Source organism: Gobio gobio, assembly GCF_949357685.1.
Source record: "Gobio gobio genome assembly, chromosome: 18".
Taxonomy (NCBI): domain Eukaryota; kingdom Metazoa; phylum Chordata; class Actinopteri; order Cypriniformes; family Gobionidae; genus Gobio; species Gobio gobio.
The window spans coordinates 5510547-5537631 of record NC_137111.1 but is presented as its reverse complement, the minus strand read 5'-3'; the positions used below and the strand labels follow the sequence as shown (position 1 = coordinate 5537631).

The 27085-nt window shown below is 41.1% G+C and overlaps 1 protein-coding gene across 3 annotated transcripts in view; it reads left to right on the top strand.

The window, feature by feature from the left end:
• The window catches only part of col21a1 (collagen, type XXI, alpha 1), a 103752-nt gene that overhangs the window by 30513 nt on the left and 46154 nt on the right, over nucleotides 1-27085 (top strand). For all 3 annotated transcript variants that reach the window (XM_079842859.1, XM_079842858.1, XM_079842860.1), the window contains exons 10-16: nucleotides 10080-10133; nucleotides 10210-10263; nucleotides 13174-13227; nucleotides 15465-15518; nucleotides 15999-16052; nucleotides 16144-16197; nucleotides 17009-17062. In XM_079842859.1, coding sequence (XP_079698985.1) covers nucleotides 10080-10133; nucleotides 10210-10263; nucleotides 13174-13227; nucleotides 15465-15518; nucleotides 15999-16052; nucleotides 16144-16197; nucleotides 17009-17062 — 378 coding nt within the window. The remainder of the gene's footprint in view (nucleotides 1-10079; nucleotides 10134-10209; nucleotides 10264-13173; nucleotides 13228-15464; nucleotides 15519-15998; nucleotides 16053-16143; nucleotides 16198-17008; nucleotides 17063-27085) is intronic.

The following is a 27085-nucleotide window of genomic DNA, read 5'->3' as shown; positions in this document are numbered from 1 at the left end:
TTATGTCCTTAAAGTTGCTTTGGTACAAAATATCTAAATTCAACCAGTAACCATGCCTGACAAAAATATGATGAATGAAAAATGCCTTCATCTCTAAATCTGCACTGAAAATACATTAATTTAAACATTACTATCAACTAAAGTGCTTTTTTCTGCTGAACTAAGATAAATATCTCTGATAACTCTAAAACTGAAATCTCATAACACATTTGGGGCCCTATCTTGCACCCAGCGCAATTGACTTTGTACACCGACGCATGTGTCATTCATATTTTGCACCCGCGCAAAGCGCGCTTTTCCCTCCACAGAAGCACGTCGCTAAACTAGTGAATGAACTTGCGCTCCCTGGGCGGTTCAGCGCAAAAAAGGAGGCGTGTTCCGGCGCAAACAATCCCTGGTGCTATTTTGCTGTTCCATTAAACAATTGCGCCACTGACCAGAAAAAACCTAGTCTAAAGTCAGTGGCGCGTTGCGCGTTGTTCATTATGCTATTTTAAGGGCGCATGCTTGACCATAATGTATAGCGTGCACAACGCGCATACACTTTTCTCATGTAATCTACACAGATGCAACAGTTATTTTTGCAAATCATAAATTGTTACACTAAAAAGACATTAACACATGAGATGACGGAAATCATTGTGGTGTGCCACGAAGATGTGAAAAAATAGGCATAAATCTAGCTTACAAATGATTCAGGCTAATTGTAATAATTAAGGATAAGACCTGTTTGCCCAATAGTGGCAAGACATATAGGCTATGTATATAAGGACATCCGTCAAGAACCAGGAAAAAAAATCGACTGAAAAACTGAAAAAACTGAAAGACTGAAAAAAAAAAAAGACTGTGAAATCACCTTTACCATAATGTACAACATTACAACTTCACTTCTCTGTCTTTCACTGCTCTTACAAGAACATCAGTCTCCTCGGCTGTGAACCGCTCCTGGCGTGCGCCTGCAATACGCCATAATAATAGCAATCCATAATGGAACTTGCGCACCTGCTTTTAAAGGGAATGTTGGATGACGCTCGGATTGGTTTATTCACGTTACGCCCAAACCACACCTATGAATAATGAAGCTACTTCAGACCAACCCATTTTAGATTTGCGCTGGGCGCAAGAGCCATTTATCCCGCCGGGAAAATAGCAACAGCGCCGAGACCCGCCCACAAAGTTACTTGCGGTTCGCGCTTTGACACTTGCGTTTCAGATCGTTAAAATAGGGCCCTTTATGTTCATTCACATGTATAGTCTCTACTTAACTAAATGTCTCTAATCTTGAACACTGCTCTCTTCTGAGCTTCAAATTGCACTGGTAAAATATCATTAGCAATATCATTCAGAAACACAAACAGGCAAAAATAAAATGCCACCAGTGTTGGAAAAATGAAAAAGTGCAAGAAACATTTTATTTAATGTTTCCACTTTTGACAACCGCAACAGAATCAGAGCAAATGAGACACACAAGCCTCGTACAGGATGCAGGAAGAATAAATGTGATTTTTTTCCCACCCATTCATCACGGAAAACTCGCTTTTCAGCGTCAACTTTCATCATTTAAAAAAAAATGGCATTGTTTTTACGCGCCGCTTTCTGCTCTCAGTCTCTTCTTCTGCATGCGTGACCGCGCATCTGAACATAGCAACAGTGAGTATAGTAACGTTAACTGTCATCGCATCCCGTGGCGACATAGAACCCAAATGGTTCTGCTGAGCTGCCTGATATAAATGTGATTTTTTAAAATGGCATTTTGCATTTATTTACGTCAAAAGGCTTTGCGGTTTCGGACCGGAGTTCGCTAGTTGGCGACCACAGTCAATGGGCTCAGGGGAGGCAAGACTCCTGCTGTACCTTTACCTGCTGGTGTCACTGCTGCAGTGTTACACAGTGATGGGAATAACGGCGTTATAGATAAACAGAATTATTTTTTTCAGTAACGAGTAATCAAACGAATTACTGTTTCTCCCGTTACAATGCCGTTAGCGTTACTGAGAATAAAATGCGGCGTTACTACAATTGAGCTCACTGAAGCGGTTTTCATCCGATCAGGCTCTCTGTCAGTCGGACCTGCAAGGTTTTTTTTTTCTCTGGTTGGTTGGTGTGTGTGTGTGTGTGTGTGTGTGCGTGCGGGCGTGCGTGCATGCCATGCGTTTTGGGGGGTGGGTGGGGTATGGTACACATAACTGATGATGATTGGTGGGTGGGAGACAAGGTTGAGGTTGATAGGTTGTGTTCACACACCTATGACACACACACACACACACACACACACACACACACACACACACACACACACACACACACACACACACACACGCACACACGCACACACACACACATTGTTGGGTTTTCATGTTTTATGGGGACTTTCCATAGACGTAATGGTTTTTATACAGTACATACCGTATATTCTATCCCCCTACACTGCCCCTGCCCCTAAACCTACCCATCACACACACACACACACACACACACACACACACTGCCCCTGCCCCTAAACCTACCCATCACAGGAGACATTCTGCATTTTTACATTTTCAAAAAACATCACTTAGTCTGATTTATAAGATGTTTTCCTCATGGGGACCTAAAAATGTCCCCACAAGGATGAGGATTTCGGATATTGCCCTCTTTGTGGGGACATTTTGTCCCCATAACGTAGGGATTACCAGTCCACACACACACACACACACACACACACACACACACACACACACACACACACACACACACACACACACACACACACACACACACACACACAGACACACACACACACACACACACACACACACACACACACACACACACACACACACACACACTGCCCCTACCCCTAAACCTACCCATCACACACACACACACACACACACACACACACACACACACACACACACACACACACACACACACACACACACACACACACACACACACACACACACACACACACACACACACTGCCCCTACCCCTAAACCTACCCATCACACACACACACACACACACACACACACACACACACACACACACACACACACACACACACACACACACACACACACACACACACACACACACACACACACACACACACACACACACACACACACACACACACACACACACACACAGACACACACTGCCCCTACCCCTAAACCTACCCATCACACACACACACACACACACACACACACACACACACACACACACACACACACACACACACACACACACACACACACACACACACACACACACACACACTGCCCCTACCCCTAAACCTACCCATCACACACACACACACAGACACACACACACACACACACACACACACACACACACACACACACACACACACACACACACACACACACACACACACACACACACACACACACTGCCCCTACCCCTAAACCTACCCATCACACACACACACACACACACAGACACACACTGCCCCTACCCCTAAACCTACCCATCACACACACACACACACACACACACACACACACACACACACACACACACACACACACACACACACACACACACACACACACACACACACACACACACACACACACACACACACTGCCCCTACCCCTAAACCTACCCATCACACACACACACACACACACACACACACACACACACACACACACACACACACACACACACAGACACACACACACACACACACACACACACACACACACACACACACACACACACACACACACACACACACACACACACACACACACACACACACACACACAGACACACACACACACACACACACACACACTGCCCCTACCCCTAAACCTACCCATCACAGGAAACTGCACAGTTTACTTTCTGTGAAAAGATTTATAAGCATTTTGAAAAGTGAGGACATGGGTAACGTCCTCATATTTCACCCTCTCCTTGTAATACCTGTGTCATACCCATGTCATTATACACATTTGTGTCCTGATATTTCACAAAATCATGCCCACACACACATATGCACAGTCACACACACCGACGACCAGGAGTCAGAGCGATGGCAAGTCCAACGACTTCAAAGGTAGCTTTCGCAAACTGGAAGTATAAGCGCTACTTTTCTCTCGTTGAGGAGAAAGGTCAGAATGTTTATGTAACGTGCAACTTATGCCCAGGAAGAAAGAGGTCTACTGATAATATTTACACAATATTTACACTATAGTAGGTCTACTGATAATATTTACAATAATATATTGAATTTGATAGGTGTCTCTCACATTGTCCCACAGCAACATTACAATAGTGTACATTAATGTACAATGTTTTATTATAATAATTTATTCTATTTAGTGTCCAATTCATTCATGTAACATTTTTAATATTGGGGGCATACAAAATATTTGACATATTTGAACATTTGGAAAAAAAAAAAATTAACATAGTTACTTTCCCTGGTAATTAGTTACTTTTATAATGATGTAACTCAGTTACTAACTCAGTTACTATTTGTAAGAAGTAACTATAACTAATTACTTTTTTAAAGTAACGTGCCCAACACTGGTGTTACATAAGAAAAAAGACAAGTGATTTATACACTTTTTTATGTAATTTTTTTATATTTTTTTATTTTTGTAATATAGATGATTTTCTCTTAAAAAATGTTGTAGGAGGCATTGCCTCCCTCGCCTCCTTGGAGGAAACGCTTCTGGTTTGTGAGCATTTGTAGGGTTGCAATTTTGTCTTCAGTTGCAGTTTTTCTCAGCATGAGTTAGTTTAACTGAAAAAAAAAAGTTGATGAATGACCCTCGGAAGAGCTCTGAACGTTCGGTGTATGTGCAATAGGACAACACCTGGATGCCATACTTGCACGTCTTCATGTCTTTATGAATACGTGTCCACATTATGCACATATGCTTGCTTGTTTAACCAATAAACAGCAGGTTTTTAGTGATGCAAAGCATATTTCACCTCATGTGTTTTCATTATACTTGTAGTATTTGCCGATAACCAACAGTTAATGTTCCTGACACAATGTTAAAGTAAACATGTATGTGCAAACTGTCCAAAAATGTATATGAAGATTGAAAATATGGTTTTTACAAATAAGGCATTACATAGGGCCTAAAACTCTTCAACTATTATTACCGACAGTTAATGTTCCTAACACAATGTTAAAGTAAACATGTATATGCAAACTGTCCAAAAATGTATATGAAGATTGAAAATATGGTTTTTACAAATAAGGCATTACATAGGGCCTAAAACTCTTCAACTATTATTACTTTTTTGGTTTCTTTGTGAGCAAATGGTCAGTGAAGGACGAGTCCACTTCACATGACTCAGTCAACACAACAATATTTGTAAATCAAACATTGCTTTTCTGCCTCTAATACTTCTAAAAATAACTCAGGGGCTCCCAGTACATGTTTGTGGAAAAACTTTTTCAGCCGTCTTTTGTGTAAACGTCTAAGGTCAAGTCACTGTAAAGTTGTAAAACTGTTTAAATAAATAAATTAATTCTACTGAGAAGAATCTTATGAATATAGTGCCCTTTCAGTCTTGGCAATTGCATAGAGTCTTCTCAGAAAACCGTGAAACATTCTCACATGTCAACAATATTTTTGATTCAAAAAGGTCTGAATTTCAAAAAACAGTGGGGTTTATTTTATGTCTCAAAACAAAGACGTGAGTGTCATCGTCCAGCTGGAGTCTGCACAAATGTTTCACGTAGGCGCGTACGGACTGCACGCACTAATAATAAATAATACTCATGACACATATCTTCCAGACCTCTGAAATCTTCACATGAACTTTGTCTCATGAACTTGATGTTTTAGTTCATGTCTTTGTGTGTAAAAAAGCAATGTCCTTTTCAAAGATTTGATAGTCCACTTTAGACATTATACTAACTGTCTGTAATTAATAGTGCAACTACATGTTAACTAATCATCATTAGAGTATTTGTAGACTGTTAGGTTAGGGTTAGTAGAATAAGTTGACATGCACTTTAAAGTTACTTACAATCTGTTGGGGGGGAGCATTAAAATAACGTTCTAGCAGACAGTCTACTAATACTCTAATGACTGCTAGTTAGTGTTGTAGTCAAGACCACCAAATCCGAGACCAAGACCAATGTGTTGAGACTAAGACCAAGACGGCACTCCTTAAATTCATAGAGATCCACATTTCCACCTGAGAAATGACTTATAACTTATAATAAATTACTTATAATAAGACACTATATAGAGCTGTTACCAATCCAATGAAATCATTAACAACAAAATTCATCTTTGCACTACAGAGGTGGTACAGAAGATGCATCTGAATTGGTAAATAACAAATGCATAAATAATGTTTTTAAAAAATGTATTGAATGTTTGTTAAAGCAATATCATGTTTGCAGTCATGCTCAAATTTGTGAAAACGTCTCTCTTGCTCTTGTGATATTGGTTAATTATATTCAGATCTCATACAAAAACGTTTTGCAACAATATCTTGAATTTTGTGTATTAATTTCAGTGACATTTTTGACACAATCCCTAATTCATTTCTGAACCGGCACAATACAAAAATACAATTAGAAATAAGTTTATTGATTGCATTTGAAGCTGTACGTTTTACATCCAATCACATTAATGGTGTTAATAAATCAATCAGTCAATGCGGTCTCGAGTACTACAACACTACTGCTAGTTGACATGTAAAGTTACTAATAGTTGGTAGAATGTCTAAAGTGGACTGTTGAAATAGTGTTGTCAATAAATCATGCAAAACAAACAAGCTAACGTGTAGTACAATCTACATCTGTCATTCTATATATGCACATTTCTATGAAAGAGAATGAAAGCACCATTTTTGAAGATTATGCATGTGTGTTAGTGTGCTATGAGCCTGGGGAAACCCCCAAGAATGATGTTAGAGGGAATCTGCAATTGAATCAAGCATCTAAAAATAAAGCAACACAACAGTGAACAAAAATAGCCAAGTAGATGCCATGTTCGTTCTTCGCTATAGCAGAGGTGGACAGTAACGAAGTCCATTTACTTGAGTACTGTACTTAAGTACACTTTTTGAGTATCTGTACTTTACTGAAGTATTATTTTTTAGGGATACTTTTACTTTAACTTCACTACATTTGAAAGACAAATATCGTACTTTTTACTCCACTACATTTCTATCAAGTCGTTTCTGTAGCAGCTTTGCAAGTCAGTGGATGATTTTTTTCTTCTTTAAAAGTTTTTTTTTAGTAATCAATTTTGTAGGGTGATATGAAGTTTCCCAACATTTTTTGAACACTGATCAGTTTATAGCAAAATGGAAGAAGACAGTTCCTCTGCACAATGTGTGCACCCATGGCCATACTTAGAAAGTAAGTTTCAGTTTTCTGAAAAGATTAAAGATTAGTTTAGTTGGCATACACTTGATGAATGTCTCATAAAATTTTCAAAAATGTAAATTTCTGGGAGAAAGAGAAGCGCAGAAATATGGATGAATCTGAAAAAGCATGATGAAAGAGCTCAGTTCAGTCTGGTTTTTTGTGCCTCTGAAATGCTAGAGCACGAGTACTGAATAGAGCTTTCTTTTGTGTTTTTTTTCGCACTTAAACAGACCAATACGCTCAAAATGTCAAAATTGTCATTTGGGAAAGTATTCACATAAACAAAGTTGATTATGTCTTCAGTGAACATAAACAGTTGGGGTAATAGCGGATGTGTATCAGTGTATAGCTTTGTAACTTTTGTACAAGTATTTAAATGAGTTCAAGGTAGTCGTATGCTAACATGTTGGATGGAGCATCACTGAAGGGCATAAACCACCATGATGGCATAGCGTGCATTTATACAACAATGCAACAGTAAAAAAATAATGCATTGACACAAAAAAGGAAATTTACTTTTGATACTTAAGTACTTTTAAAAACAAGTACTTCTGTACTTTTACTTAAGTAAAAATCGTTTTTTTACAACTTTCACTTGTAATGGAGTAACATTTGACCAGCAGTACTTTTACTTTCACTCGAGTAATGGAGTTGTGTACTTTGTCCACCTCTGCGCTATAGCAATAATCCAAAAATTAGATCTCAAACTGATTAATTGTCAATAGTTATTACTTCACTACTTGCATGACATCATTAACGACAGTTCCGTACTCTTGAACTGTATTCTTATTCTTAAGGGTTTGGGGACTAGTTACTAGTTAATTTATCCAGTTATGCATGTTACTATGGTAGTTAAAGGGGTAGGGTGGGTTGGGGGTGTGGGGTGGGGTCTAATGCTATTTCATTCATTCTGACTAATTTACACTGACACTGAACGGCTAACATCTCTCTACTTTCAAACAGATTACATAAACACAGAATATTTGTTTTTGATTCGGTTTACAGTGTTTAAAACCTGACTTTTCAGCATTTCTTTAGACATATGTCTTATGTTTGGGAGACAAGTATTCACTTAGCTAGAGGTAATTTTCTAAAGACTTTTTGAATGAACGTCTTTGACAGAGAGGCTGCAGATCGTGCATCATGTTTGTTTTCTTTATTTAGCAAAAAGCACAACAATTAGTTTTTATTGTGACTGTTCACAAAAAATGTAAACTTAACAGATTTTAATGATGTATAACACTTGCCTGAATGATAAAAAAACGAGTTATTTGAGTCTCTTTGGCACTGATAAGAAAAAAAGTGAGCCGATCGCGCCGGCGCGACCGCCAACTCGAGAGGGTTAAAGAGTTGATTCTCAGGCTAAACATGGCTTAAGTTTCAAAAAATGTATGACAGAGTATTTCTGTGTCAAATTCACTCCTTACGGTTTTATACAAGTTTCGGAAAGTGTTTTTCAAGTATGGCCCTGTATGAAGTCATAAAGGGCGGGAAATCCTTGTGTGTGTTTTCGGTTGTGAGGGAAAGATCACCTTGTTCAGCTTCACAAATAACCCATTGTTAAGGGAACAGTGGATGCAGTTTGTTTTTTAAGTGTGCCCCTAGCATTTTCAGTGACAAATGTTTTATAAGCAAGGCCCGTTGGATTTGCAGATTGTTGCAGGCGGTGAGTGAAACTGCATCAAATGTGTGTGTTTTGTTGGCAATCGGCGCGTAAGTACATATAATGTAAACAACACAAACGTATAGTGAATCGAGAGTTATTCATAATGTGATGCAGTGGCGTAACTTTGTTTTAAAATGTGGGTGAGTGGGGGAAGTCATGAGAAGTCATGTTTAATATGATCCAGTGGTAGAGCGTTTGTCCGGCGAGCGTGTCTGAGGTTCGGTTCTGGGTTCGAATCAACCATCATATAGTTTTTTTTCTCATTAAAACCAAAGGTGTTCATCAGTGATTCTGTATCAAAAGCAGGGACATTTTATTTTGTGATTTAACCAGAACGAATAGAGAGTCTATGATGCGATGACATGTTGTGTTTGTGTGTGCAAGTGCTCTCGTGACTCTTTAGGTCCATGCTCGGCACGCCCCCACGAGTTCGGCTGTTTTCGTAAAGAGTCGGTACAGCTTATCTGTCTTTTATAAAATCTAATAAAACGAAACACTTTTTTGAGATATGAAGGATGCAATACTACTGATGGTACTCAAGATTAACATGAGGCTGAAATTGTGTGTGTTACTCTCCCTTTAAGAAGTGAATTAGATTGTTGTACAGGAAACACTCCTCAGATCAGTTGACTCACTAGAACAAAAGTTACTTTCATCAACTTTTGGCTATTTTTAAACATGCCAGTAAGCAATCATTTGGTAACACACTAGCAACAATAGCAGTGGATGGGACACTTTATTCAAGCTGCAAAATGCATATTTTCATTTAGTATTCATATAGTAATCTAAAGCCATACAATAGGTGTTGATCAGAAACTTTGTTGTTACTCAGTTAAGTCATGTGTTGATGCACTGTCTGCCATCACAAAGTTCACAATAAGTCCCTTTTGAGGCTTACAGCAGTTTCAATAAATGCACATTTTGGATTTGGAAGGACTGTGAGTTATAAATATGTGGGAACAGATCATAAGCTGTTATAATTCTTCCAATTTGACCTTGATTTTCATTTGCATATTCACTAATATAAGACTCTTTCTTTATTACAGGGTGTCCCAGGTTCTAGAGGAAGTCCTGGCATTCAAGGCTCTCCCGGCACGGAGGTATGAGTGTCAGAAATGGACATACCCTAAAAAACCTCACACTAATGACCCTACTTTTCTATCTCTGTTTGAGCAGGGCCCACATGGAGCTGATGGACATAAGGGGGACAAGGGAAGTCCTGGGGAAGCAGTAAGGAGCTATGCATTTTTGGTCCCTTTTTATCCTTAAATGTACCATTTTCATTATGGCAACATATTTAGTCATCGCATTTGCTTTCATAAGTTGAGTTATTTGCAAACAGATTATTTGACAAAAAATGTCACTAATCATCTGAACGAGTACTAGAAATCACTCTCTCATTCCGATTGGATTATAAGAGCATACTTGTGTTAGCAATGGTTACCTCCAAAGACGTGCAGCCATCATCGCTTTGCATCAAAATGGGCTCACATGCAAGAAAATTGCTGCAAGGAATATTTTAAACCAAAGAACCATTTACCTGATCATAAAGAACTTCAAGGTGAGAAGTTCAGCTGCGGTGAGAAGGCTTCATGATGTCCCAGAGTGTCCAGCAAACGCCAGGACTATCTCCTAAGGATTCGGCTACAGAATCATGTTACCACAAGTGCAGAGCTTGATCAATATTGGCAGCAGGTGTGTGTGATGCATCTGCACAGTGAGGCCAAGACTTTTGGACAACGGCCTGGAGTCAAGAAGGGCAACCACTTCTCTCCAAGAAAAACATCAAGGACAAACTGAAATTCTGCAGGAAGAACAAGGATTGGACAGCAGAAGACTGGTGCAGACTCTCTGATGAAGCTCCTTCTGGCTGTTTGGGACATCTGGAAAATCGATTGTCCAGAGAAGAATAGGTGAACGCTACTATGCTACTACTACTCCTGTATCGTGCTAAGAAATGGAGCATCCTGAGACCATCCATGTGCGGGGTTGCTTTTCATCCTGAGGAGTTGCTCTCTCTCAATTCTGCCCCAAAACACTGCTATGAATAAAAGATAGTATCTCCCAACTCCCAACTATCCAGGATTATTTTTTCTGATGACCCATGCATTTTCCACTATGATGGAGCAACATATCACAAGGCAAGAGTGATGAAGAGACGCAGAGATCGGTACGTTGACATTTTGGATCGGCGGCCAGGAAACTCCACGGAACTTAATCCCATTTAGTGAACCTGTGGTCAGTCCTCAAAAGGCGAGTTGACAAGTTGACAAAAGGCAAGTCCACAAATTGTGATCAACTCTGAGCACTAATAAGGCAAGTATAAATCACCATCAGTCAGGATTTGTCACAGATGATTAAAGCCAGTTGTCTGGCTATCACCAGACCAAGCTCAATCTTTTAAGATGTATTTTCTACTGCACAAGAGGCGTGATCAATGGGTATAGTTCAAATGACTCCGTACGCAATTGGATAGTCCTTCAACCAATCAGACCACAAGAGGTGTGATCAACGGGCATAGTTCAAATAACTCCGTACGCAATTGGATAGTCCTTCAACCAATCAGACCACAAGAGGTGTGATCAACGGGCATAGTTCAAATAACTCCGTACGCAATTGGATAGTCCTTCAACCAATCAGACCACAAGAGGTGTGATCAACGGGCATAGTTCAAATAACTCTGTACGCAATTGGATAGTCCTTCAACCAATCAGACCACAAGAGGTGTGATCAACGGGCATAGTTCAAATAACTCCGTACGCAATTGGATAGTCCTTCAACCAATCAGACCACAAGAGGCGTGATCAACGGGCATAGTTCAAATGACTCAAAGAAAACTTGCCTTTGAAATCTTATAAAACAGCAGCGACAGCGGCATCAACGGGTTGCTGCTCTTCGGTGGCCGCCATGTTGAATGTAAACAAAAAGCTGCTTGCTGTCGCTTCTCTGTTGTCATCATGTTAAACCCACCAATAGCGCTCCAGGTGGACAAGCCAATTTGCGCTTGGTCCCCGCAGATTTGTAACGGAAGCAGGATAGAAAAATGTACAGGTTTCCAGCCTGAGCTGCAAGGCGAAATCAAATCGCCGGGAGATCGGGCTGGGTTTACCCAGTCTAGATAGCCAGCATGCCACAGTGAATTGCAGAGGTTATGAAGAAGAAGGGTCACCGCTGTAAATATTGACTTTTTGCATATATTGAATGTTTCAGCCAATAAAAGCCTTTAAAACTCAAAAAATGCTTAATGGGTCAGTTCACCCAAAAATGAAAATAATGTAATTTATTACTCACCCTAATGCCGTTCCACACCCTTCGTTAATCTTCGGAACGCAAATTAAGATATTTGTGTTGAAATCCGATGGCTTCGTGAGGCCTGCATAGCCAGCAATGACATTTCCTCTCTCAAGATCCATTAATGTACTAAACACATATTTAAATCAGTTCATGTGATTACAGTGGTTCAATATTAATACAATAAAGCAAAAAAAATATTTTTGGTGCGCCAAGAAAACTAAATAACTTGTATAGTGATGGCCTATATTTGCTTCATGAAGCTTCGGAGCATTGTGAATCAACATATCGAATCAGCGGCTCGGAGCGACAAAGTTGCGTGATTTCAGCAGTTTGGCTGTTTGACACGCGATCCGAATCATGATTTAACATACTGATTCATAACACTCCGAAGCTTCATGAAGCATTGTTTTGAAATCGGTTATCACTATATAAGTCGTTATTTAGTTTTTTTGAAACACCAAAAATATTCTCGTCACTTTATAATATTAATATTGAACCACTGTACTCACATGAACTGATTTATATATGTTTTTTTTCAGTACATTAATGGATCTTGAGAGTGGAAATGTCATTGCTGGCTATGCAGGCCTCACTGAGCCATCGGATTTCAACACAAATATCTTAATTTGTGTTCCGAAGATGAACGAGGTCTTACGGGTTTGGAACGGCATTAGGGTGAGGAATTAATTACATTATTTTCAGTTTTGGGTGAACTAACCCTTTAATGTTTTCAAGGATAGGACTTTGCAAAACACGAAATTGATGTCACTGTCAATGCTTTTGGCAACATTATGTAGAATTTACTGAAATGAATTTCTTTCAGTGTGTGTGTGTGTTTGTCTTTAGGGTGAGAGCGGCATCCCAGGTTTACTCGGGCCACCTGGCAAAACAGGTGAAAAGGTGAGTTTTAAAAATAAGTGTTAATAGATGTTTAATAAACAGATGAAGCAGTTTATTTGGCCATCGCTGACAGTAAAATAACAGGTACAACTGCATAGGAATGTCTTTCTATTCTGGTTTGAGCAATGTTCCAAGATGCCTATGTAATTCTTAAAATTGACCATAATGATGCACATATGGAATATGGTTTTATTTACATTTTCTGCAGATTTTGGAGGGAAATCTGTGGGGGAAACTTTGGGGAAATTATGTGGAATGGATTTAACATGTGCTTAATGGAGCTAGGAGTACTAAACTCTTAATTCCAGCTCAAGGATGATCAAATTAGACAACCCATGTAATAATCCAACATGCAAGGAGTGGAAATTTGTGGGTACTGATTCCGTGTGGACCTGGCAATTACCTTCAGAGATGGTAGTTTACTAATACATGCCTTTGTGGCATAGAATATTACAATAAAACATAGGTCATAGATGCACATTTAGCATTTTAAGTAATAGTCCATTAACTTGTGAATTAATTCAGTATTCAGTTTTTGTTTCACGTGGTTCAGTGGTTGCCAAACTCGTTTAGCCCACTCCACAAGTTTCACAATTCACCACAGGCATAATTACATTAACCATAATAATTTAAAACAATAATGCTATCCTTTATATTGCACCGTCTGCTGTTCCCTCATACACTCCATACTCACACACACATACTCCAGCCATATCACTCAAAAACTCCCAGCATTTCTTCTGCACTTGCACTTAGCCATCATCTGCACCTGCACCTGATCAGCACGCTCATCACCACAGTATTTAAGCACACATCTCAGTCATTTGTCTGGTCTATGACTTGGACTTAAGATTACGTTCCTACGACTTGGACTAAAGATTACGTCTACTTGCCTGAGTTATTTATACTCTGTCTCCTAGTTCCTCCGGCATTCCCTCAATCCCTGTAAGGCAAAGACATTGTTTGTTATTCATTCACTCTAACGGCAACCAAAAGGTGTGTGTGTGTAGATATATAGTCCTTCAGTTCGGACTGTCTCTGGCTTGCACCTCTACGAATTGCGTGGATGAGATGGAAGGAGTGCGCGTCCTGAATCAACTCGACGGCTCGCTTGTTTTGGCCCAGTCGAAGCACATGCTGTGTGTGTACAGGTCCCTGCTCCTCCGCTATTTAGAATGTCTGGGGTTCAGAATCAACCTGGCCAAGAGTTTGCTGTCTCCCAGCCAATGAATATCCCTCCTGGATGCATATTTTTACTTAGCCCAGATGCAGGCCTGGCCTTTGCCGGAGCACTGAAAATTCAGTGGCTCGCGGCGTCATTCAAGGTCGGGGTCTCTCTCCACCTCAAGACATTTCAGAACCTGCAGGGCCTTATGGCAGTGTTGGGTTTAGGACAATCGCGCCAGGGCACGGTACAAGGCAACCGTGCCTAGTGTGAGTACACCCTCAGGGTAACCCATGGCTGTGTTAAAATCCCGTCCCTATGGAAATCGCTCCATCTGTACCAGTCGGGAGTGGATCTGGGGCTAGTCCCCAGAAGAAAGGTAGTTGTGACTCGGGTTGGGGCGCCCTGTGTGACGGCAGGCTGGCATTTAGCTCCTGGTTAGGCTGGATGCTATGCTGGTACATTAACTGCCTGGAAATGACGGCAGTTTTTCTGCTGGACATGAATGGGCACCAATACCTGTCCAGTTGGACAGCATGACGGTGGTAGCCTACATAAACCACCAAGAGGGACTTAGGTCGCACCCTCTGAACAGGCTGGCAAGACGTCTCCTCATGTGGGCACAGCACAACCTCCGTTCAGGGAGGGCAGTGCATGTGCTGGGCAGGTTTAACCAGGGAACCCCGGAGCGGGGTATCTCCAGGGGAATGGAGACTCCACCCCTAGATGGTTTAGGTAATTCTGAGTATCTTCGGGGAGTGGACCTCTTTGCCTTAGAGGAGAGTCCCCACTCCCCAATCTGTGCCTAATAGCACAAGCACACACAAAGTCCATGGTTTAAATGATAAAACAGTAGATATACTGTTTCAAATGAAGCACAATGTTTTCTGTATCCTTGGCTGTAAAAGTAGAACATTACTCGAAGGGCTGTTCGCAGATGCCAAATTGTTTGTTGAGGTAACTGTATAACTTTGTGTACCGGTTTGAACTCAATTTTCAGCCAGATAATTTATTTTCGAATATATTTACAATGGATATAAATGTTTCACATCATGTTATGTTTTCTCTCTAGGGATCTGTTGGTAATCAAGGCATACAAGGACCATCAGGCAAAGACGGGCAAGTGGTATGGTTACTTTCTTCTTAATTTTCTTAACTCCATACAAAGCATAGAGCTTCCCCTTTTTATTTCCAGCTCTCTCAGCTCTCAAAGCCAGTTTTCTCTATGCCTGTGGACATGAGAATTTGTTGCACTTGACATTCAGGATAAATGTGGTCAATGTCACAGCCTGACCAGTAATACATTTAAGGCTGTTTGTGTAAACACTGACTTCAGATTTGTATTATGCCTCAGCTCTTCATTGGACATTTTCTTAGCCCTCATATCTATAATCCTTCTGGGATACTTGCTAGTGAACAGCTGGGGCTTTTCTTGCATGATCTTGGTTATTAAATAACTAAGTCCCTATCCTGAAAAGTACTGATATGATGTTGGAATGAAACATGATTGACTATATGCTTAGGGAGATGCTGGTATGGATAAAAATAACAATATCTTTCACAAAACAAATCTGTTTATGACTTGAACAACATTGCATTATCCTAGGGAGAAAAAGGGAGTAGAGGCCCGGCTGGTCCAACTGGATATCCAGGAGAGCCTGTATGTATATCACTTAATAATTTCTCCACTTCATTTTTGTAAGTGGTCAGTAATTATGCTTTAATTACATTTTTTGTGTGTGTTTATCAAGGGGGCACCTGGCAGGGATGGAAAAAACGGAATCCCTGGAGGACTTGGTCTAAAGGTCTGTACTGATCTAGTTCTTCTCACCGTAAAAAAAACCGACCATGTTTATTGGTTTCTTTGAACTGTGAACATGGACCATTGAGAATATTTGGCAAGTCCACTTCGTGGAGGCTACGCAAGATCCCAAGATGCCATATTATTTGACAGAACTGCATGAAAAAAATATGCTAGTACAGAATCTCCTGAAGGAAAGCCATAAAAAGGTTTGCACCATTGTTTCCTCTTTCATGCTGATCTACACTGTCTTTTTCCAGGCTTACAGATGGCTTTTGTTAAACCAAGCCAGTTTCAGATCTTCTTTAAACATGCACTACTCCATTAAAGTTCAGCCAGAGAGAAGCAATATGGGCATCCTGTGCAGCCAATCAATGTCTTTCCATAATTATAATCATTATGTAGACAAAATTGCCATGATTAAACACTCCGTGCTTACACGTCTCCTTGTGTATCATGCCCCTTGCTTTAAGAGACATTAATATTGTTTTGCAGTGCCTCATGTTCTCAAAGTCATGAGTCATCTGCGTAAACTATTGCTTTCTTGATTTTATTCCCAGCAGATTCAGTGGCATTTAAAACATTTTCAGGATCTTGTTTATAATAAAAAAAGATGCATTTGAAGTGAAATGCAATGCTCCCAGTATTGTGTGCATGAAAAATGTGCTCAGTGTTATTTACTTAAATTCAGTGTGTCGCTAAACTGAAATACAAATAAGGACTACTTTCCAATAAATTCCGAACACTCCACCCGCAGCCCCGCTCAGATTAAGAATTGTACTTTTTTTCTGACTATGTGATCTTTGTCTCTTCAGGGAGATCCAGGACCGCCTGGAATTCCTGGAGTGGATGGAAGAGAGGGACATCCTGTGAGTATATCTTAAAACAAGATCATTGCCAGGTGTTTTAGTGGGTGGACCTCATTGAAGTGCAAGCTGCTGAATAATACCAGACAGCATTTGAGCATAGAAACTCGTGAGAAGTACACCCTTTTTACTGCATCTAATACCATTTTCCAGTTTGGCTGACTGAACTGACATGACTTGAAGTCTTATTGGTGGTTAAGTCTTTGCACCTGGACTGGGCAGAAGAAGATTTCTATGTAGCCTGAGAAATAACTGTGAGTGACTCAGCAATGCAGTTCAGCAGACTAGCGCTGGCAGCTGAACTCTTCTTTAGAGAAATGGATCTAAGAGCCATAGTTTTGGTGCTCTACTGGGTATAATGAAAGTCTGCTAACTGGAGCCATCTAGCTGATTTTGGGACAAACAGCAAACAGACTAAATGCATACAATACATTGTCCCTCATTTTAGATGATCTAGTTCATTCTCAGCATTTGCTTCAGTATTCAGATTTTACATTGAACATCAAGTGGTTAACCCAGTACAAAAATCGATCATAAACAGTACCAGATCATGATTCTGCTGACATTGCGTCCATTCAAATCCAGCAAATGAGCAATATCCAAAGTGAATTGACCAGATTTAGACATTTTGTTAATATCCTCTTGGTTGCAGAGAACGGCTCATTCCTCTTGGCCATTTTCATTTAACCACACAAATTTATTTCTAATAATCAGAGGTGTAAAGAGTACCTGAAAACAATACTTAAGTAAAAGTACAGATACCTTGCAGCGAAAAATGACTCTATTACAAGTTACAAGTCACCAATTCCAATACCACTTGAGTAAAAGTTTTAGAGTCTCAGATTTGAACAGTACTTAAGTATTTTACACGCACTGAATGGAGGCTCAAAGATGCACTAGTCCTCAACACCTAAGAGACATGACTGTGAAAAACAAAAGAACAGTTGATTTGTGAGAGCACCTCAATATTGCAAAAAATCAAGGGCGACAAAACAGCCTCTTAAACGTCTACATTCAAGTCTCAGTTGTGCTCAGTAGGGCATAAATAAACCAATATACTTCAAAATGGTCTCTTCAATTTAACAGATAAATAAAATAATCTTAAAGAGATTAAATAGTCAAAGTCTACTTGCACTGCCGTACTAGTTTCAACCTTATCACCGGCTGTCCTCATCTCATATATGAAACACCTGCGATTCAGCAACTACATGCTAATGCACTCACATTCACGAAAAGTAGCTTGTTGACAAGTTTGGGTGAACAGACAAAACGCACAAGATATAGTACCTTCAATGCCCTGTAGATGGCGATATCCCTTCTTTATAGCAGAAACAAACTGCCGCATTAAAGGCCCACTAAAGTGTCTTGAAACGCGCAGCATTATTCAATGTGTTGACGTAATTTCCCCTGAAACGGCTCCAGCTGTTAGCAGCTCCTCCCCTTTTTTAAAACAGCCAATAGCATTCTGTTAATATCACAGTTTGACTAGAGCCTTTCTGTTTGGTAAAGCCACAGTTTCTTCCTAATCTCTAACCGTTTCTCATCATAATCAGCTCCATATCGCTTTGAAATACAGTATTCTGTGCAGGATTTAAATGGGTTCGATATGTTTTGTCTGCGCCGACTCGTGCATATGATCCACTCTGCGCTCTGGTCTAGACTATGTGTGTGCGCTGCTGTGGTGCGCGTGAAACTAAAGTGAAACCAGACTTCATTCGCCTTAACTGAAAGTATATTTACACTGTCTGAATCGTTTCCTATCGAATATATAGTGCGCTATGTGCCATTCGCTATGAGCCGCAGCTTCACCGTCTATTCATAGTGAAGGGGGCGAAGCTTCAGAAGATGTGGATGTGATTGAGAAGCTGAAGTCCGCGGTGATGTCATACAAATCTGTGATCCATTTTAACGAAATTGAGAGACTGTACGTTTCGAATGCTTATATCTCCTAAATATTAATTTTGTCATTGTTTTGGAACACACCAGCTTATTCATAACATTAAGGCTAACAGTCATTCTAAAAGTTAAAAAAACTTATTAAAAAAACATTTTGATTTCAGGGGGCCTTTAAAGGTTAGGTGCCAGGCAAAATGTAACGAGTAATTGTATTACTCATTATAAAGTACATATATTTATTCAAAAATGTAGTCAAGAAGAGAGTAAAAGCTACTAATATCTTTGATACTCAGTAAAAGTACAAAGTAGCCAAAAAGATACTTCACCGCTGGCAAAATGGCTTTCAGTAAAACTTGGCTGCTTAGACAGTAGAAAGGTGAGAACAAATTTGAAATTGGTGCTACCTGACTAGAGAAAACAGAGGGAAAAGGCTGTTGTCTTCTTTTTTGCCAAATAGGTAGGAAATCTTCAACACCCATAATGCACTGGGCATGTTGCCGTCCAAGGCCACTCCCACCAATCTGCTATGGATACGCTTACCAGAGTCAAACACCGCCTTGCTTTAGAAGGAAATACTTCTTAGCAAACTTTTAGTCATAATGGTCTCAACTTGTATTGTTCCTGGTGCAAGAATTCAAAGAGTAAACGTTTAGCAGGAGTGAGTTACTGTTGGTTTCAGTGAAGATCCGGTGTGCTTGTAGGCAGTTTGTAGGTGGAGCTATGAATAGTGTTTTAGGCCAAACGGAGGGGAAAAATCACCATTTTCACAAAAGCCCTGGAGTTGTCAAAAGGATGACATGCAGACTTTTGCTGACAAAATGTGAATTTCTCGGCCCAGGTAACACAGAAAACTAGGAAACATTGCACATTAACATATACTGCCAACATTGTAACAATACAAAGTTGGTTGAAAAGTAAGCTTTAAGTACATTAACTAATTACTTTTACTCAAATGCTTTACACCGCTGCTAACACCTGCCACGTAGATTGATTGAATTATATGGACAAAAATTATGTCCATTTCACAAATGAAACAATTGAAATGCCGACCATGTACATCAGTTTTACACCCCAAGCACAACTACATCTCACAAAACCTTTAATACATAATATGTTTTAAGATTTTGGCCAGACATCTCTTTTGGCCACTACTGTACCTACAGTAACTAGTGTGATTCTATTCCAATGAATTCAGTTCAATTAATTGAGTTTCAGTTTAATGTTAGTGCTTTACAGGCATTATAGAAGTACAGAAATATGTTGTCAAAGCTTTGGCATTGCGCGGGTGCCCTCTTGGTTACTGGTGCTTAATCAGAAAAAAACAATCATGCACTATATATACATTAACACTCACTGTTAGCTGAGTTTTAACGTCTTGTACTATTCTTTTCCAAGGTCATTTTCAGTGACACGAGAATTTATGCCCTCAAAGCAATGGAAGGTACTTTTTGCATCAACTTTCCATGTTCTTTTACTGGTCCCTGCAGAGCAAACTCAGACCAAACATCTGCTTCCGCTTATCGTGGAAAATGCCCACGGTGGCTTTGTTGGATATGCTAAAAATTGTAAAACATTGTTTATTTTGCTGTTCATTCATAAACCACCAACTGTTGCTATCGTATTCAGCATCCCAAGAGGCTATTTAAATGCTAACTACCTTTAGTCCTTAAACAATGAATCATAAACATGCAATGGCCCCGAAAAGAATGATACAAATGATAAATGATAAAATGATAATGATAAAAAACAATAAACACTTATTGTTGGTTCATCTTATGCATTAACTAATTGAACCTTATTGGAAATTGTTAATGGACAATTATACATTTACTAACTTGAATTAGAATTGACTTAGAATTAGAATATACTTGCAATTAACTTAAGTGCATTCAATGACAAAATATAAAACTTAAAAAATAAACAAAAATAAGCAAATAACACTCCTTTACATACACTGGCAACATAATTGGACAGTATTTTTTTGGGTGTACTTGCCATATTTAGCCAGCAGTGGCATCTGCTTAATCTTTAAAAGCTTTAATTCAAAACGAATTCTGTAATTTCCACAGGAATATTGATTTGCGTACATGTGAGAGAAAGAAGTAGAAAGTGAGCAATTTTTGGAATGACTTTCAACCAACTAGTGTCAGTGTGATTTTAGTGTATTGCTGTGTTTGAAATCGCACACTAGTCCACTAATATTGTATATACTATATAAAGTTATACAAAAGTACCGACTTCGGTAATGAAATTTAAAAAATGAGATAATACTAGCATTATGAGTGCTGTTGAACGTTGAGTGTTTGAACACAATGGCCAATCACAGACATATATGTTGAGCTTGTGAACACAATGGCCAATCACAGACATATACACTCACCTAAAGGATTATTAGGAACACCATACTAATAGTGTGTTTGACCCCCTTTCGCCTTCAGAACTGCCTTAATTCTACCTGGCATTGATTCAACAAGGTGCTGAAAGCATTCTTTAGAAATGTTGGCCCATATTGATAGGATAGCATCTTGCAGTTGATGGAGATTTGTGGGATGCACATCCAGGGCACGAAGCTCCCGTTCCACCACATCCCAAAGATGCTCTATTGGGTTGAGATCTGGTGACTGTGGGGGCCATTTTAGTACAGTGAACTCATTGTCATGTTCAAGAAACCAATTTGAAATGATTGGAGCTTTGTGACATGGTGCATTATCCTGCTGGAAGTAGCCATCAGAGGATGGGGACATGGTGGTCATAAAGGGATGGACATGGTCAGAAACAATGCTCAGGTAGGCCGTGGCATTTAAACAATGCCCAATTGGCTCTTAGGGGCCTAAAGTGTGCCAAGAAAATATCCCCCACACCATTACACCACCACCACCAGCCTGCACAGCGGTAACAAGGCATCAGTGTTGCCAACTATTTTCCAAGGAAAGTAGCTAAAGCCTGCCCAAAAAGTCGCTAAATGTCGCTAGATGACGTCATGCGTCAATTAGCATATCCGTGACGTCACCGCATCGTCCTTGCGTTCTGCCTGCCTAAAGTGCTTTAAAAAAAAAAGAAAAAAAGCCTAATGTGCTTTCTCTCCTAATCCGCTCACATACTGTATTTTAAAATTATACAATACAGCCAACTGTCCAATAAATATGTTCTCATTTCCTATATCTTTTTTTCATACAGACCAGTATGATATAGTTAATGACAATTTTTTTTTTAACAATCTGAATTGATGAGATGTCTGAAACTGGATGAACTAAAGCTCTGTGATAGTGAGTAATATAAGTGATAAGCACAAGAGAAGAATGGAAATCATAACGGGTCAAACTAAATTCTTTAAATATAAAACAAAGGAAGCAGATAAGTGATTGGTCCGTGGCAACCCTGTGCTAATGTGTAGCTCGCTCATTCACGTCTGTCAGCTGCTGTGTGTGTTCAACGGCACGCGCTGCTCCTCTCAGCCACAGCCATTCACTGAACAGGGTAAACGCAGAGAGTGGTGTGATGGCAGAAAGAAAGCAAGACCTCGTGCTCACAGAACAGCACTGGCGACATTTGTAAAATAAAGTAGCTGACGTTTGTCCAAAAAGTCGCTAGATTTGTCGCTAGTCACTTTTTGGAAAAAAAGCAGCTAAAGGGGTCTGAAAAGGCGCTAAATATAGCGACAAAGTCGCTAAGTTGGCAACACTGCAAGGCATGATGGATCCATGTTCTCATTCTGTTTACGCCAAATTCTGCCTCTACCATCTGAATGTCTCAACAGAAATCGAGACTCATCAGACCAGGCAACATTTTTCCAGTCTTCAACTGTCCAATTTTGGTGAGCTGGTGCAAATTGTAGCCTCTTTTTCCCATTTGTAGTGGAGATGAGTGGTACCCGGTGGGGTCTTTTGCTGTTGTAGCCCATCCGCCTCAAGGTTGCGCGTGTTGTGGCTTCACAAATGCTTTGCTGCAGACCTCGGTTGTAACGAGTGGTTATTTCAGTCAAAGTTGCTCTTCTATCGGCTTGAATCAGTCGGCCCATTCTCCTTTGACCTCTAGCATCAACAAGGTATTTTCGCCCCCCGGGACTGCTGCATACTGGATGTTTTTCCCCTTTCACACCATGTGGTTGTGCGTGAAAATCCCAGTAACTGAGCTAATTTGTGAAATACTCAGACCGGCCCGTCTGGCACCAACAACCATGCCACGCTCCAAATTGCTTAAATCACCTTTCTTTCACATTCTGACATTCAGTTTGGAGTTCAAGAGATTGTCTTGACCAGGACCACACCCCTAAATGCATTGAAGCAACTGCCATGTGATTGGTTGATTAGATAATTGCATTAATGAGAAATTGTATGTTGATGGCGTGAACACAATGGCCAATCAGAGGTGTTTAAGAATCTGTTCAACTGCGCTCATAATGCTAAGGGAAAATGCAGGTATTGTCAATTTTTTTAAATTTCAGCACCGACTTGGTACCGAAGTCAATACTTTTGACAATTCTAGTATATACAATATATTATAATATATTCGGACACTGAGTGCACCGGAAGGGCTGCTGCTTTTGCATAATCTTTTTCAAACTAAGGAAAATGGTTTATCCAGTAGTAATGAAAAGTTTTATCTTTAACTCTGTCATGAAAACTAGCATGTGTAAAACCTTAATTAAACTATTTAATAATCAAATAAAAAAGGAATTTATACCTGTATGCTCTACCTAAATTGGACCAGCGGTTTGTAAAATGGATGGATGGATGATTCGGCTGTGGGCACCATCTTCTAGTCAGACGAGGGCATTCATTCGGCACAGTGCATTATGTGCATTCTCTAGCTGTTGAGTGTACAGCGGTTGTACACTCATTATTGCAGTACATTATGGGATTGAATGAGTGAACTCAACGTCCACTATGTTTTCGGACACCGCTACAAATGGCTGTTCCCTCAAATATTGTCCTATTTAAGGATATGAGGGCGATTTCAGAGTTCCCTTCAAGTTCCTGTCCTTGCAGGGTTACGAGTAAAGACAGGTGTATTTCATCACATTAACGTTGAACATGTTCTACTAACTTCTACCAAACAAAAAGTGTCCAAATATTAAAACCTACTACTTTGAAATCTTTGAAAAGACTTTGAAAAGTGTTGTTGTACTAGCTTTAAAATAAATGACACTTTTAACAGTGTCTTAAGTGTCCAAATACGTTTGGGGCCACTCCACTGTATATGTTATATTTTCCCTCTGTGGATAAGGTTCTCTGCCCTGCTCAAGAAGTGCCTGCCAAAAACAATTTACAGCATCAACATTTGTGGTACTGACGTCTAAACATTGTACTTGGCAATAGTTACTTAAAACGTTTAAGCATTGATTCTTGTTTCTCTTCAGTCAGATAATGTTCAGAAGGCACTGCCAAAATCCTGGCAGATGAAATCAAGACAGCTGTTTCACAGTTTCTTACAGACCTACAGCACATAAAGAAACGGAAGATAATCAGAACATCGCTAGCTTTAAAAGGGATGGGGTGGGGAAGGCCTTTTACAAGATGAAAAAATGAAAATTAGCCCATGATTTACTCGCCCTCAAGCCATCCTAGGTGTATATGACTTTCTTCTTTCAGACAAATACAACCACAGGTTGTTTTATATAAAAAAATGGCCTGGTTCTTCCAAGCTTTATAATGGCAGTGAAAAGAGGATGATATTTTGAAGCCCAAACAAGTGCATCCATCCATCATAAAAATACTCCACGCGGCTCTGGGGGTTAGTAAAGGCCTTCTGAAACAAAGCCATGCGTTTGTGTAAGAAATATATCCATATTTAAAACTTTATAAACTAAAATAACCAATAATGGTTGCCGATAATTATGGCCAATGTGTTTTGGAGAAAACCATTTATTTCATAATGTGATTTACCCCCCACTTTCAATTGTTCCCTTTCAAGGGAACTCGCGCTGCGTCACCGCTTTGGGAACGCCTCTGCGTGATTGCGTCGTGAAGCACGTATGTCATCAGTCCAATAGAGAGACGGAACGTCATAGGTGGGTGACATTATAGACCCGGAAACTATAAAGCACACCGGTAAACACACGCCGTCAGCTTCTGTTGCCTTCAACAAGCGCTCTGTGTCACTGTTCATTGTCATTCTGTGTTGTGTCTGAGTTCAGACTTTTTATTGTTTTCAAGTTTGCACTCACACTCACATTGTTAGAAAAGAGATTATGGCGAGTGAACAACACTACAGACAATGTGTTCCTCCCTGCTCACGCTACATCACGAGCGCGGATACACATTTGATGTGCGTTGTTTGTCTGGGTGAGCATCACGCGCAGTCGGCACTCGAGGGTGCCTCTTTGCGTGCTGCGATCCCGCCGGGCGCTCTTCGAGGAGGGCGTCCTGGTTCGCGCTCCCCACGGCACGGGTCCCGCTGCTGCTGAGGCTCAGCGGCGACTTATGTCGTGGGGTTCGCAAAAGGATCTGTCAGAGGGGATTGGGACGGGCCCCGCCCTATCTCATCCTTCACCCGTCAGATCCAGCGCCGCCTCTCTGGGTCTGGGAGCCCGCTCTGCGGATTCTCCCGCCCGGGGAGCGGCCGCTGTGTTACAGATATCTACCTCCAAGGAGGTTGATATCTGTATCATCGATGCAGGGGGTGAGGATTTGCCACTTCATTCCCCTGCGGGTGAAGAGCTGATGGATGTGCTGAGCAGAGCTGTGACTAGCAAGCTGGAAAAACATGAGCGAGCTGCCGTAAAAAGCACTTATTTTCACCCCGCATACTTCCGTGTACAGCGATATCGCGGGGCTGAAAAGACATGGTTATGGTCAGATGCCTCGGGTTGAGCAGACGCTTGCGAGCCATCACTCACCCGAGTATGCGTCTACCATAAAGGCTCCGACTCTGCCAACAAAACCTCTTAAAGTGACATCATCTTTTGTGGGCAAAGCGTACTCGGCAGCAGGTCAGGCCGCCTTATGTCTGCACACTATGTAGGCATACCAGGCTGATCTTCTTAGAGACCTGGGTGAGAGCCCCGAGATCGGAGTTGATACCATCAATGAGCTCCGATCTACAGCTGATCTCGCTCTCCGTGCCACCAAGGAGACGGCCCGATGCGTCGGCCGTTCTATGGCAGCCCTGGTGGCCACGGAGAGGCATTTGTGGCTCAACCTTACGGAGATAAAGGAATGGGACAAAATCGTTTTGCTTGATGCGCCGCTGTCTCCAGGAGGCCTGTTCGGTGACGCCGTCACCACTGTTACCGACAGGTTCCTGGAGGCAAAGAAACAGGCGGCGGTGCTCAAGCAGTTCCTTCCCCGTAAGCCCCAGGTCTCAGCAGACGTCGAGTACAAGCTCCTCCCATAGGGCGCAGCAAAAAGTGAGTGTCCCCACTCGTACACCCCCTCAGAAAGGGTCGTCGGGTGCGCGGCGCTCACAGGCGCAGCCTTCTAAGCCCAGGGCTGATCTGAGGACAGTCATTGTGGCGAGGAAGGCTGCGTCTAAGAAGTCCTGACGCCTCTGGGCCCAGGACAGTCAGGGTGATGCCCAATCCACCAACCCTGCCCGAGTGCCGGGGGCGCGGAGGGGCCCCACGGGTCATCCGAGGATGGCCCGTACCCTCTTCGGAGGGAAACTATGCCGTCGAGTCAGTCGTTCCCTGCCGGTTCGCCGCTTCAGGACGCTGCACTCGCGGTGCAGAGTACATCAGAGGCCAGCCTTGAGAGGCTAGATTTTTTGTCAGAGTGGGAGAATCTGCCTCACATATCTCGTTGGGTCCTGTGATGTATAAGATTGGGGTACTCTATCCAGTTCAGATGCCGTCCCCCCCAGCTTCAACGGGGTCCTCTCCACTGTGGGGCTCAGGCTTTGGTGATGACTCAGGAAGTACAGACTCTGCTGCAAAAGGGGGCTATAGAGAGGGTCCCCCCCCCAGACAGGGAGTCAGGCTTTTACAGCCGGTACTTCATAGTGCCAAAGAAGAATGGAGGAATGCGCCCCATCTTGGATCTTCGCGTCCTGAACCGAGCCGTGGCAAAACTCAGTTCTCAAAAAAGTTCAGGATGCTAACACTCAAACAGATCGTGTCTCAGATCAGGTCCGAGGACTGGTTTGTCACGATAGATCTCAAAGATGCATATTTTCATATCTCCATCCTTCCGC